The sequence below is a fragment of the Pelecanus crispus genome, chromosome 11 (assembly GCF_030463565.1).
Source record: "Pelecanus crispus isolate bPelCri1 chromosome 11, bPelCri1.pri, whole genome shotgun sequence".
Lineage (NCBI taxonomy): Eukaryota > Metazoa > Chordata > Aves > Pelecaniformes > Pelecanidae > Pelecanus > Pelecanus crispus.
Window position 1 is genome coordinate 27,784,980 of NC_134653.1, and position 13,321 is coordinate 27,798,300.

The 13,321-nt window shown below is 40.3% G+C and overlaps 1 protein-coding gene across 4 annotated transcripts in view; it reads right to left on the reverse strand.

Moving 5' to 3' along the window:
* Positions 1–13,321, reverse strand: part of CABIN1 (calcineurin binding protein 1) — a 124,967-nt gene that overhangs the window by 30,298 nt on the left and 81,348 nt on the right. For all 4 annotated transcript variants that reach the window (XM_075718187.1, XM_075718188.1, XM_075718189.1 and 1 more), the window contains exons 31-34: positions 5,785–5,948; positions 2,494–2,590; positions 629–1,270; positions 95–169 (exon numbers count right to left, since the gene is read on the reverse strand). In XM_075718187.1, coding sequence (XP_075574302.1) covers positions 95–169; positions 629–1,270; positions 2,494–2,590; positions 5,785–5,948 — 978 coding nt within the window. The remainder of the gene's footprint in view (positions 1–94; positions 170–628; positions 1,271–2,493; positions 2,591–5,784; positions 5,949–13,321) is intronic.

Genomic DNA, 13,321 nt, shown 5'->3' on the forward strand with positions numbered 1-13,321 from the left:
GTATTTCTAATTGCTGCAAACACTAAGCGACAGACTTGATTGTACAAAGTAATAACAGCTTGTTACAAGCAGCCAGGGACTTCACAGAGCTTACCTGTTTCTGTGCTGATGCTCCCATATGCACCTGGCAAAACTTGACTGCCTGTTCAAGTGCTGCTTCTTCATCCACCTGAACACAGAATCACAACTAATGAAGTCGTAATTACTTAGCTCATCTATAAATCTAATTAAATTCAGATGAAACGGGGATGTACAGCGTGGGAGTAAGGGGAAGCAGCAGTACTTCTGTGGCAGAACAGTGATGTTAGGTTATTCAGGAGTATATATTCAAAGATACACAACTCTCTCTCAACTCAAACTAACATTCAGCATGAACAAACCCCCACATAATTGCTATTATAGCTCTTAACTGATTTCAGAAATTTAGTTCCAAAACATGGAGGGTCCTACTTTCCCCCCGCCACTCTAGTAGTGGTCAAGAGAGTGGTTCTTTGGGAGATGTTTATCTCCCCAACTTTTGAACAGATATAGGGCCAATTTTATACTGCTTGGTTTGGCAACTATTGTTGTTCTATAATCACGTCTGAGGTCACATAGAGAAATTACAATTAATGACAAAATACTTTACCTGTTTAATCAGCATGTATGTTTCAGACATGATCTTCTCAATTTTACCCAGATCATAGGCCATAACTTTCTGACCTTGCTGCCATACTCGATAAGCATCGAGCAGAAGTGTTTTCCCAGACTCCACATCCTCAAGCAACTTCCTCTTCCTGCTTGATCTCTGGACAGGTTCTTCTGTAGGTACTGCTTGAACTATTCCTTTAGCTGTCTGCTGCTGATGCTTTGAGCTGATACTTAGCTCTTCCAAAGAAAGTTCTGGAGTCCGGCTCTCTGGTGCTCTCTCCTTTGAGTTCCTGCCAGACTGAAGACGGTCTGGCTCACTGCGTTTACATGAAGAATCCATTTTTTCAGGGTCATTAGAATATCCATCAAGATCCATAGGCTCAACTGAACCAGGCCCAGGGAGCTCTTTAATTTCCTTGTCATTCTTGTCTTCCTGTTCCAATATGTCCATAGCATTGGGAATTTGTCCCTGGGTCACTTCCTTTACTCCATTTTCAGTACTATGTACTACTCCATCCGATAAAACTGGCTTTTTGGGAAGGACATCTTTCCCCTCTTCAGCACCAGTTTTATTAGAGACGTCTGTTGTCATCCTTCCTGAAGAAAGGTTAGAAGACTTGGAACTCTGATCTTCTGACACCTTAATAAAAGAATTCTACTCTGTTATTACTGAAATCAGAAAGCATTTGAGCACAGCTATGACTACCATGAATATTGACAATGAGTACCTTTACATTACTGCCTCTGCTGAAGAAAATGCATTTATTCTATGTTCATTCTTATTTGTTCCTGAATATTAATTAATCCAAGCCACAAGTCTTAAAGTGTTTTAATTGGTGAAAACACCACAGAGAAATCAACAGCACAGGCCAAAAAGCTGCAACGTTCTCCCCCCCACCACCACTTCAGTCTATGCTATGGGATCCAACTAAATGAAATCCAAGGTTTTAATAGCACAAAATTTTCTTCTAATGTACTGAAATCAAAACTGAACCTGTTTCTTTTGGCAGCTGCAGATCAACTTCGAATTTAAGAATCTTCCCTTTGGTTGCTCTTACCTAACTTTCTTCTTGATAGTAGATCGAGAAGTATGCTAAACTCTGTTATAGTATCTTAATTTTTGTACCTTTATTTTGGTGATGGTCCAAAGGTTGAAAGAAGAGATGATGTACTGAGGTTTTCTAAAACTGCTAATGATACAATTCTTCCATCCAGATTCATGAACAAACTATTTCATACACAGAGTTCCAGCATTCTTAAGGATGTTTTCATTTCATTTGTTAAACGTATACTCTGTTAACTTGCAAAACCCTCAGAAACAAGTTCTTCTTGAATGCATTTACCCAATAAACTTCCAATTTCCAGTTACCTTAACCTGGAAACCGATTAGTCTCTATATGACTTTTTAAAGTTAAATCTAAATTACAGTTAGATATAATAGCTGGTGTGGTGCTGTCAAGGACTAGCAGTTAAAAATGGCTAGGCATGTAATATCTAGTTGTCTGGTTTTGTTTTGCAAGAGGAATCTTAGTTCATTTTGAAAGGAAGTTTCCAACAGACCCCACCTGAAAATGTAGTCGTCCTTATACTCCATGTAAATAACATCATTTGAAATTTAAGGGACAGTCAAACCAAACCTACTGCAGTCCATCCTGAACAACAGTATTTGTTACTGGATTTCAAAACCAAAACACAACAATGCTGGAAGAAAGTTTTCTGTGTAGTTGCATATAAACAAAAGATATCAGAAACAGGTGATAATAACGTAGTCCTTCAACCTCAGGAGATCTAAGGAACGATTAAACTGAACCTAGAAAAATCTAATTACTAAATCAATGACCATTAAATGCACTGCTGCCTTACCTGCGTCAAATCGTTGAGAGTGTCCTCCAACACTTTCACTGTAAGCACAAAGGCTTGTTGGGCCAGAACTTGGCGATCTGCATCACGCAAGTACTTCCTGTGCCACAGTAAGATAACAGAAATTAAAACTGTGGTGGTTTGACCCTGGCTGGATGCCAAGTGCCCACCTAAGCTGTTCTATCACTCCCCATCTCCACTGGACAGAAGAGAGAAAATATAATGAAAAAGCTTGTGGGTCAAGATAAGGACAGGGAGATCACTCAGCAATTACCATCACCAGCAAAGCAAACTCAACTTGGGGAAAATTAGTTTAATTTATTATCAATCAAAACCGAGTAGGAGAGAGGAGTGAGAACGTGTCTACGTAGGGTAATGAGGAATAAAACCAAATCTTAAAACACCTTCCCCCCACCCCTCCCTTCTTCCTGGGCTCAACTTCACTCCTGATTTTCTCTACCTCCTTCCCCCAAGTGGTGCAGGGGGACAGAGAATCGAGGTTGTGGTCAGCTCATCACACATCGTCGCTGCCGCCTCCTCCTCAGCAGAGGACTCCTCACGCTCTTCCCCTGCTCCACAGGAGACAGTCCTCCACAAACTTCTCCAATGTGGGTTCTTCCCACAGGCTACAGTTCTTCATGAACTGCTCCAGCATGGGTCCCTCCCATGGGGTGCAGTCCTTCAGGAGCAGACTGCTCCAGCGTGGGTCCCCCATGGGGTCACAACTCCTGCCAGCAAACCTGCTCCAGCGTGGGCTCCTCTCTCTCCACTGGTCCGCAGGTCCTGACAGGAGCCTGCTCCAGGGTGGGCTTCCCACAGGGTCACAGCCTCCTTGGGGCACATCCCCCTGCTCCGGCGTGAGGTCCTCCCCGGGCTGCAGGTGGATATCTGCTCCACCATTAACCTCCATGGGCTGCAGGGGCACAGCTGCCTCACCAGGGTCTGCACAAGGGGCTGCAGGGGAATGTCTGCTCCGGCACCTGCAGCACCTCCTCCCCTCCCTCTGCACTGACCTCAGTGTCTGCAGAGTTGTTCCTCTCACACATTCTCACTCCTCACTCCAGCTGCAGTTTGTGTCCTGTTGTTTTTCAGTGTCCCCCCCACTTCTTAAATATGTTATCACAGAGGCACTACCACCGTTGCTGATGGGCTCAGCCTTGGCCAACGGTGGGTCCATCTTGGAGCCAGCTGGCATTGGCTTTATTGGACATGGGGGAAGCTTCTAGCAGCTTCTCACAGAAGCCAGCCGTGTAGCCCCCCCCCGCTACCAAAACCTTGCCACACAAACCCAATACATAAGCTAACTGCCAAAAGCTTACAGGACTTTAAAGCAAGAACCAGGACATTAAAAAAAAAAAAAAACCCAAACCCCCAAAAATAAAAAAAAACCCACAAACACCAACACAACAATTTTAAAACAAGTTAGAAGAAAGCAAACAAAACATATACAGTTGCATATTGAAATATAACACTTTAGCTGTGTTTCCTTCCACTTCTCCCCTCCCCACAATCATCAAAGATGACATGCATGAAGCAAAGACAGTGCTATCTACAAACACAAGGAAGGGGAGAAATGAAAAACCCCATACCCAGTGCAAAACAGACAACCAGAATTGCAGTTTTCTTATATCAAGCCTTCTGCGCCCCTCAAATACCAGCTTTCTATTCAAAAGAAATATTCTTTTTCTTGAAAAAGAGTATTAGACACACAAAGCTATCTTGAACTGTCAGGTGATTTTCATGTTCTGGATAAACTGTGCATGTGAGATTAAGGACATCAGTAAATCCCTTCTTTTTGGTCTTATCAGTTGCCTTTGAATCTAGGTTTTTTAGAGCTAAAACACTGGTGTGCTAATACTTTTTTTCCTATTTAATATTATTAAAAAAAAAAATTGTATGTGTAGAACTTATTCACGCCATAGCTTCATTTAATTTACTAGAGCATGGTAACTTCAGTGTTTTCTGACACAATGCTTTAGTGCACTTTCAAGGAAAAGATTTCCAGTCATCAATTCCACCTAACTGAGTTTAATGGAAAACTGAATTTCTCTTTCAGAATTGGCTGGGTTTAATTAGAGGGCTAAAAAATCAAGTAAATAATTTCAAAGGGTACAATTTCAGTCAAAAAGCCAACATTTTAAATAAACATATTTTCTCTCTACAGTATTACATTAAACTGGTAATTTTATGGTTTGCTTTCCAGACAAAAGATACAAAGACCTGAGTCCTCATTAGTTCAGTAATAACTAAAGTTGAGCTAAAACCCGCCTATTTTTAAAAATACGGTTGTTACAGGCATATACCAGACACACACAGAATATTTGCATTTATAAGTTCCTGTAATGACTGCAGTTCACCATGGCTGGCACTGGCTGATCCAACATGTCAAATTACTTGTTTGTTAAATTCAGCCTAGACTTATAAATAACATAATATTTTTAGTACAACTGTGGGCTTGCTTAGGACAGAATTTAAACCTTCTATGGTCCAGTCCTTCTGATATGCTAAAAGTCAGAGTATTTTTGGCTTCAAGTTTGCTGAACATGTGGTGACATATTCCCAGACATACTACGATCTATGCAAATTCACATGGACTCACACTCAAAAACACATGAAGAAACCTTCAATGCCTCCAACTTATTGCCATCAATCATTCAGTTCAATTTCTCAAGCATTTGCCTGAGACTAATTTCAGCATTTCCCACTCGGCAAGCTACTAGAATTTTACCTCAATTGTTTCAATGTTTTCCTTAGATATTTATTTTGGTCTTCCCACTGATATGAATCTGTATACAGCTCATGTTAAATGGCTTCTTTTTTCTTAAATAAGGTTAATGCAATTAAAATTAGATCATCCCTGAATAGGATAAGCTTTTTAAATAGCATCAGCTGCCAATAGGCACATAACCATTGTTCAGTTAAGGATTACAGGAAGGCAGGATGCCTGGGCTGTGACCTCCCTCACTGGACACAGCAAGAGGCCAGCAGAAGGGTGCAGAAGTCACGATGCTCTGTCCCACCAGTGAATCCCTCCACATGACAGAAAGCCTCTGCAAGTCTGTTAAGGCAGCTGTATGGCTGCTCTGAGTTTCAAGAGAAATGCAGAGAAATTCTGGACTCTACTGTGGAATCGTAGTCCTGAGAAAAATTAACTACCATTCCACAATATTCCCAAGGAAATCTGTCTAAAGACTTTTTTCCTAAACTAAGGAAGTCTTTCAATAAAATAGTTACACCGTGAACAAAATATATTCAAAGTTTACAAAATAATGGATTAAAATATAAATATCATACTTTCCCTGATCAGGGGTCCTCTGTAGCATAGATGAGACTTTCAGCAAGGTGTTGTAATCCTTTAGTTGTGACAGCACATTTAGCAGTAAGACAATAGAGCGGTTCATATGAGATGCAAAACTGCCCGGGCGGTCGATCTCATCCACGGGGATGCGCCAGATTCCCTGCAGAGAAAAAAAAAGGGGAAACCTCTGAAGAGGGATCCAACCAAAAAGGACAGAAATCTTAAAATACGGGTCAGATTCCGCAGCATACTGAATTCCACTGAGGGTCAGGGGAATAATGGACAGACAAATGCTGCAGTCTGGAGAGATCTGGATTTAAAGTCAATTGATTCCTGCCAGTAGCAAAAGAAGGAGGCTTGCAGAAGCCACAGCACACCTTCTAAATATGCTTCTGAACTATTCCCAGAAAAAAGCAAGCAAAGCCTAAATTATATTGTGCATTTTTCTTAAATGTCCGTGAACACGCCTTCCCCAAGCCAAAGCTCAACTACCACAAAAACCAAGCAGTACCTTAAAATAAGTTTTCCTGGCCCGAAAGCTGCTACTCTTGTGCAGCCACAGCAAGTTTCTATCTTCAAATAATCTGTTACTAAATGTCTCAGGAACTTGGTTACTGCCTTGATATCATCAGTGTTCACCATGACACTAACCAGTCTAATAGGAAGAATCAGATTCCTCAGCAGTATCCATTTTCCAGTGGCAGATTCAAATACTTGTGCATACATCCTGAGCCTTCTAATTAAATTTCTGGGACAAGGGAATCTTTGGGGAGCAAGGCTGGAGACTGATAGAAAACATAATTTAATTATTGATAGTCAGCTCAGATTTTGCAATGTCTAGTAAGTCTAAGGAGATTTTTTTTTCAGGTGTTTAACATGGATGCTGTCAACACACTAGTCACCATATTTGAAAAAATGCAATGCAAATACTGCTATGCTTGCATGTTAGTATGTAACTTACATTATGACCATTCACAAAAACTGCCGTTACATAAATGCAAACCCTTCCCTCATATTTTATTCAGTTCTGAAACTTTTCCTGTAGCAGCTCTTTATGAAAATCCTCTGGTCATGTATACCATTTTGTGACAATGCAGGAAAGAATAGTCTCATTGATAGGAATACCTGACTGAAAATGACTATTGCTTTCCAAACCTATTCAAGGAGCAGGATATACAAATATTTACTCTTTTATCCATGTTTAAAGGTCTTGCTTTGATATTTTTAGCTTTACTTTCAGTGTGAGCAAAATTCCTGAGAACTTAATGCAAGGTGGAAGCAAAGAAAATAATTACTGCGATCAAATATTTGACCACAAAAGAAGCAGATATGTAACCAGCCCGGCTACAACTGACCCTCCCACTGCACGTCTTCAGAGAATCTGCAGTTCTACTCCATAGGACGTATAGGAACTTGGGAAAAAACAACACACAAATATCAGTGTTTTTAAATAGGAAACAATGACTTCAACTAGATATAATGCACACACTGTTCTGCCAAATTTTCTTACTCTTGCTTTTCCTCATGCTCTCTACTTTTACTCCCTAGTGATCACAGAGAAAGCCATTTTTCCTCTTTGATCCCTGGAGCTTTCTTTCAAACTTTTTTCTGTAGCTTCCCTTTTCCAGAAAGTACCTAAAACCATACCATGGCTGACCCCTGAGGCACAACTGTCACTTCCTCCTGTCCCCAACTACCAACACCTTCTGCGGCTTGGTGGCAAAGATCTTATCTGCTCATGCAGCTCAGTAGCTCTCAAGCATGTACAGATCTAGTAGATAGCAGTTCCGTAACACAGCACATACTTTATTTAAATAGAAAAGCCTTTTCTTCCCCCAAACTGTACGATGACTTTCCTTTCAGGCTACAGATAGAACACACACATTCTGGAGCTGGCATCTTTTTGCTTCTCTGCACGTATGTAAACTGGGTTTCTGCCAAATCCTAAAACAACTGAATGCCTCATAATGGCACCACATTGCAACAACCTACTTAGCCAATTTAACTATACAAAACAATTTATGGTCAACTTAGACGCATACTGTAGGAACGGAAGACAGCCAATGTGTAGGTTCCTGGGGTTTTCAGCATTACCTCACCCTTCATTTGAATTAGGTGTATCACTTAGAGGGAGCTTTCGGTTACCGTATCTAGAATCAATTGAAAATAATTTTGCAGCTCCTTCTCACGTCCTATGCATACATTTTAATGCTACCCCAGAAATTACAATAATGCAGTAAAACCTTTTGCAACAACAGAATATGCTAACTGCAGCTAGAAAGCCGTGAAAGTGACAAAGTCCATCTCATAGAAACAAAGTTGCGTATTTTGGGGAATGATGCTCTCCTTTCTACCACAGGGCACATTGGAAAAGCTTAAATTAAAACTCACATTAGAGGTGTTTCAGTTTACTTTATCATTGCAATTACAAAAGAAGGTCTGATTTTAAAAGGGAAGTCGCTAAAGTCTTCATGTGTTGACTTGCAGTTTTACAAATGAAAAGCAGCAATAAATAAGATTACTGTGCTATGTTACATACCTGCCTGTTTCAAACGCAGCCTCAAGCCAAAAGCAGAAGGAAACCTGCCATGAGGAGTCAGAACAATCTTCATTCCACCCACCACGATTTTATTAAGCAATATGCAAAACATTGATGTTAAAGTGAGTTTATCAGAATGTATTCCATGAGTGATGTTGAATTCTTTTTTAAAATTGCAATTTGAGTCAGAGACTAAAGAAACAAACAGTTCCATTAAAACCTCTCCCAAAGAGAAGTTTAACTAAGCCCATCAGGCATGAATTTTTCCTTCCTAAGTATCAGTAACCTTCAGGAAGAATATTTCTGAATTCAGATCATATACTGCAACTTTAAAAAAAAAAGAAATTGCCTAGCATTCAGCTTTTTAAACAAAACTTAAGAAAGATACAAATACAAAGCTTGTAATGAAACAGCTGGGGAGGAGACTGGAAAAACATTATTCAGTTTGACTAAAATTAAAGTTTTCATACCATCATTTGAAAACTCAGATTGGTTAGCAAGTACCTCCCTTGAAAGGTACACAGAGGAGTGCAGATCCTTGTGACAAACGTGCAGTTCTTTGAAAGGTTTTGTCACTGATCGTCACCACTCGGGCCACTTGACAAAATGTCTCTGGCTCTGGCCACCTAAAGGATTTTACATCCAACGCACTGCTCCTCTTTGCTGGCCACTGCTCCTGCAGCTGAAAGGCTCTCCTCCCTTCTGCAACAGCCAGCAAAGCTGTTTACATGAAACCAGAGGAAGGAGTGAGACGCTTCCAACAACTCCAAAATGCCTCTCAAGATCCAAACGTCAAGCTGCTCTCCATGCCTTCTTGGCTAAACAAACACTCTGTAAGAGCTGGGGGTGGGGGAATCAAGCCTGATATGCACTGCTAGAAAAAAATAAATCTGGGAGTATGAGAAAATTCTGTGGATAACTTAATACTGAATTTTACGTTGAATATGAAACTGAATAACAAAGTCAGTATACCATAATCCTGGTGACACTTTTAAAATTTTTTCAGCTTGAAACTTGCTGCACAACCTCCCCTTGCAGAATAATTGAAGACTCCAGGAGGAGGGCGAGGAAAAGACGACTATGCTACACAGGGTTTTGTGAGCATGAGCTACAGCAATCGTGGTTACTTTCTAGTTCAGTCACTGAAAATAGAAAGGAAGGAAGTGCTTATTATTCCTCCATGCTGCTTACTCCAGAACTTTACGGGAGGGGATTCCCTGGGGTTTAGGAATGCCTCTCCAAGGACTAAAGGCTGACAGTTCTCAACAAAACCCAAACTTCTCTGGGGATGGCTGCTGCTGACACTGCACAGCTTCAGAGTAAGCCATTTTCTAAGCAGAGATCAAACTTTACTCTCTCAATGCTCCATGATTTCTCTGCTTAATGAAATGGAGAAATACTAGTCATACTTCAGATGATCCAATTCACATATAACAAGCAAACACATAAAACAACTACTGCTACAAATAAAGACCCAGAATTACTTATGACTCAATTCCCTCTTTTTTTCCTTTTTCTTTTCTTCCAAGGGTCCCAGAATTGCAAGTTGCACCACATACAACAAACTCAATTCCACCGCTGCTTTCAAGCGTCCGAAGCAAAAACTAACACTTCGACCAATATTTGTCAATCTCAGTAATGTCCTATTAAGAGCCTTTACTAACACCAAATCTAATTTAAATATTAAAAATTGTTATAAAATATGACAAAACTAACAAACCAACTAATAAAGTGGCGCAGAGAAGCCACTGATTAATAATGCAAGAACCCACACCATATTTTAAAATCAGAATTTGAACTAAGCACAGTTGCATAATCCCTGGAAAGCTCACATTTTCCTAAACATTTTTATTTTTTTTACATCTGTGTTTTAATACAGGGTTAAGCACAACGTACTGAAGTACTACTAGCTTTACTCATGTCCTCTCTTCGCAGTTATCTAGGTCAACATAAGATCTTGCACTGAAAGCCTGAAAAGGAAAGGACTATGGTTCAAGCTGAATGGTTTCAACACAAGAGGATTCAAAATCTCACTCTGTTCAGCTAAAAAAGTACAGCACAGACCCTTGAATATCCCTATTCCTTTCTGAAAGCATCACTCTTGTTTGGTGTTCAACTCTGTAAGCGTGTGTTTGCTTGACTCACGACTTCCTGCTAGTTCTGAGTGTAACCATTAAGACCACTGCCCCTCCCCCATTTAGCAAATTACTAAAGCACCCTTTCTCACCCAATCTTAACATGCTCCCGTATCTTTTATTATTTTACACTGTCACCTGATTTTGGCTCTTCTCCTTTTCTACAGATAATTCTATTATTTTTCTTCCTCAATTCTTCATGTCATCCACACTGCTATTCAGTATGTCATGGAACAATTCCACCTCTGTAAACAGGAATGCGAGTGGGTACAAAAGTATTAAGAAATGAAAGCAACCATATACAGAATATTGAAGTTGTTGGCTGCAGGGACTTGTGCCATCAAGGAGAAAACAGCAGCCCCCGCTTTCTGGGAGTAACTTAGCCTATTTCAGAAAAATCTTATAAACTTTTTCAGAGTATTTAAGCAGCACTCGTCTGCTGTTAGTGTTGCTCATGTTGTACAGTAACAGAATATCAAAAATAGTATGGTAATAAATAAATTACATTTTATCAGCCTGGAAAAGGAAACAGAAATAAGACAAAACTGCAGCAACTTCCTTTTAATAAGTCAAAACCAAGCAGGATTACAATTCCTGGTCTACAACAAAAATATTATCTATTTCTTTTTTTCTTCTTTTTTAAATATGCACACACTTGGAAGTGCATAAACAGCATGTGTGCTTTCTGGAAGAACTGTGGAATTCTGCAGCATTATTTTAGCAAGAGAGCAGCATGAAAAATATTGACAAATGAAAATGCTCCACATGCTCCAATTATCATATGCTGATAAAGAAACATAATGGACAATTTTCACCTCTTATTTCTCTCCTCAAAACACAACGTATTTTCAGAGTCTTAAATTTAAGATATTTCAATTTCTAGAACAATAATTTTACAGTTGACATGACATTAAATTGGGTTTAACCCTATGAAAAGAACACCCAAGCCATACCCACTTGGAGTGACTATTATGTGTGAGCATGAGTCAGGGGCATACACACAGGAGGCAGGGAAAAGGAGTAATTTCCTCACTGCATAAGCAATTATATAAAACCAGAAATGCCTTGTTAAGATGATGAGTTACAAGTTCAGGTGGAATTAGTGAAACAGAAACTGAGGTCTACAGATAGCCTTTGCAAAACATTGGGTTTGGCCATTTGCCAGGCAGAATCTAGAGGGTTTTGTTCACTCGGGCAGGAGGCTTTAAGAGTTTTTACTCAGATGGTTCCCATGTACCATGTGATTTCACAACGCTGTCAATAGAAAGTCACATTGTCTCTTTTTAAAGGGAAATGGCTAACTAGACTATAAAAAAGGAAATAAAGAATCCATTCTACTCCACTGCTACAACGGAAAGAAAAAGAAGAAAGCAAGATGGAGTGACATGCCGTTCTCTTAAAACCTGTTTTGAAGCTGCAATCCTGTTCAAGCAATGACACAGCTGTGTTCCCTCCAGAGCTCTGCAACCGTGTGCCTCAGGCAGACATCACCCACTTGAAAATCCAGGAGACACAGGAGGTGTGTGCATAATGCATCATCCCCTGGATGAAGAAGATTGCTCCCCGCATGACTTTCTCGGGTTAACTCCAACAGCGCTGGTGGAGTATCCTTCCCCAGAGTACTCTAAGAAACAGTCCTTAGATTCCCTCTTGTCTAGCCCCTCATTTCTCTACTCTGCAAATCTGAGGTGCTAAAGCAAGGTGGATTTGAAGATATAGCTGTAGAACACTGATTTTTTGTTTGTTTTGTTTTTCTGTTGCCAACATGAAAAAAGGTTCCCTTTTGGACAGCTGGACAACTCCTCAAGCTGGAAGGTCAGAGACTTTTCAACAAATTACTTAAGTACATTTATTGTCTTTCCTCCACAAGGTGCTCCCTTTTACCAGCTGCATGTTAGGAAAGAGAGAAAAATGGATTGGTTAGGAAAGAAATTAAATTATCAGCAGTAAGTTTATTCACTGTGTCTTGCAGCCAATCCAGGGTTTAAAATGGAGAGAAAGAGGTTTGCCAAAGGGATGGAGAAGAGAAAGCATCCAGAGATTTAGTCAGGCACTTCTATCTACCCACCCATGTTGGAATTTCTGGTTATGCCTTTGTTACTTCAATATCTTTTTTTGGGGTATGTCCTGTCCCTGTCTGAAAGAGCCTGGAATTCATTCTTTGGGAGGATACAGAGTACAGAAATCCAAAGAGTACAGAATGCTTCTAGATCTTCTAATAAGCAAATAACTTGATGCAGAAACCTAACGAAAGAATACGAAACTCTCGACAGGAAAACTCTTTTTACATTTCTTCAGGCATTCTCAGGGGCCAGACGCAGGAAGATTTCTTTACCACCAAAATAAGTAGTTAGCAGGGCACATCTAGAGAGTGGCAGGGGTTCTGGTTTTGGCTAACAGACAGCCTTTCGTTGTTTTAAGAGGATTTTTCTGCTTAGATCTTTTCTGCGTATCTGCTACAACCAGACCGCCTGGCATCAGACGCAAATTGTACTCAAAGCTAATGAAACAACCTTGGTACAGTCCATCCATCTGCCTGGAAGTGGGCAGGCCCCCCCAGGCATTAGCCCCCTGCAGACATTAGCAAACTCTCATTTTGACAACACGTGGGATTCATTTAATCTAACTCCACATGTCTACGATATAGACACACACATTTAATGATATCACCTAGAAACCTTTTACAGAGAGAAGAAGGTGTTTAGGGGATGTGGCTTACCTGAGCTATTATAGGCTCCACCTTAGGATGAGATGAGCTACATGCTAGAAATGACTGTCTCCCCTGAATGCAAAGGATGATGAGTAAGTCATAAAAGATGACAAATGTTAGGGGAGATAAATGCCAACTGGCAAGTCTGC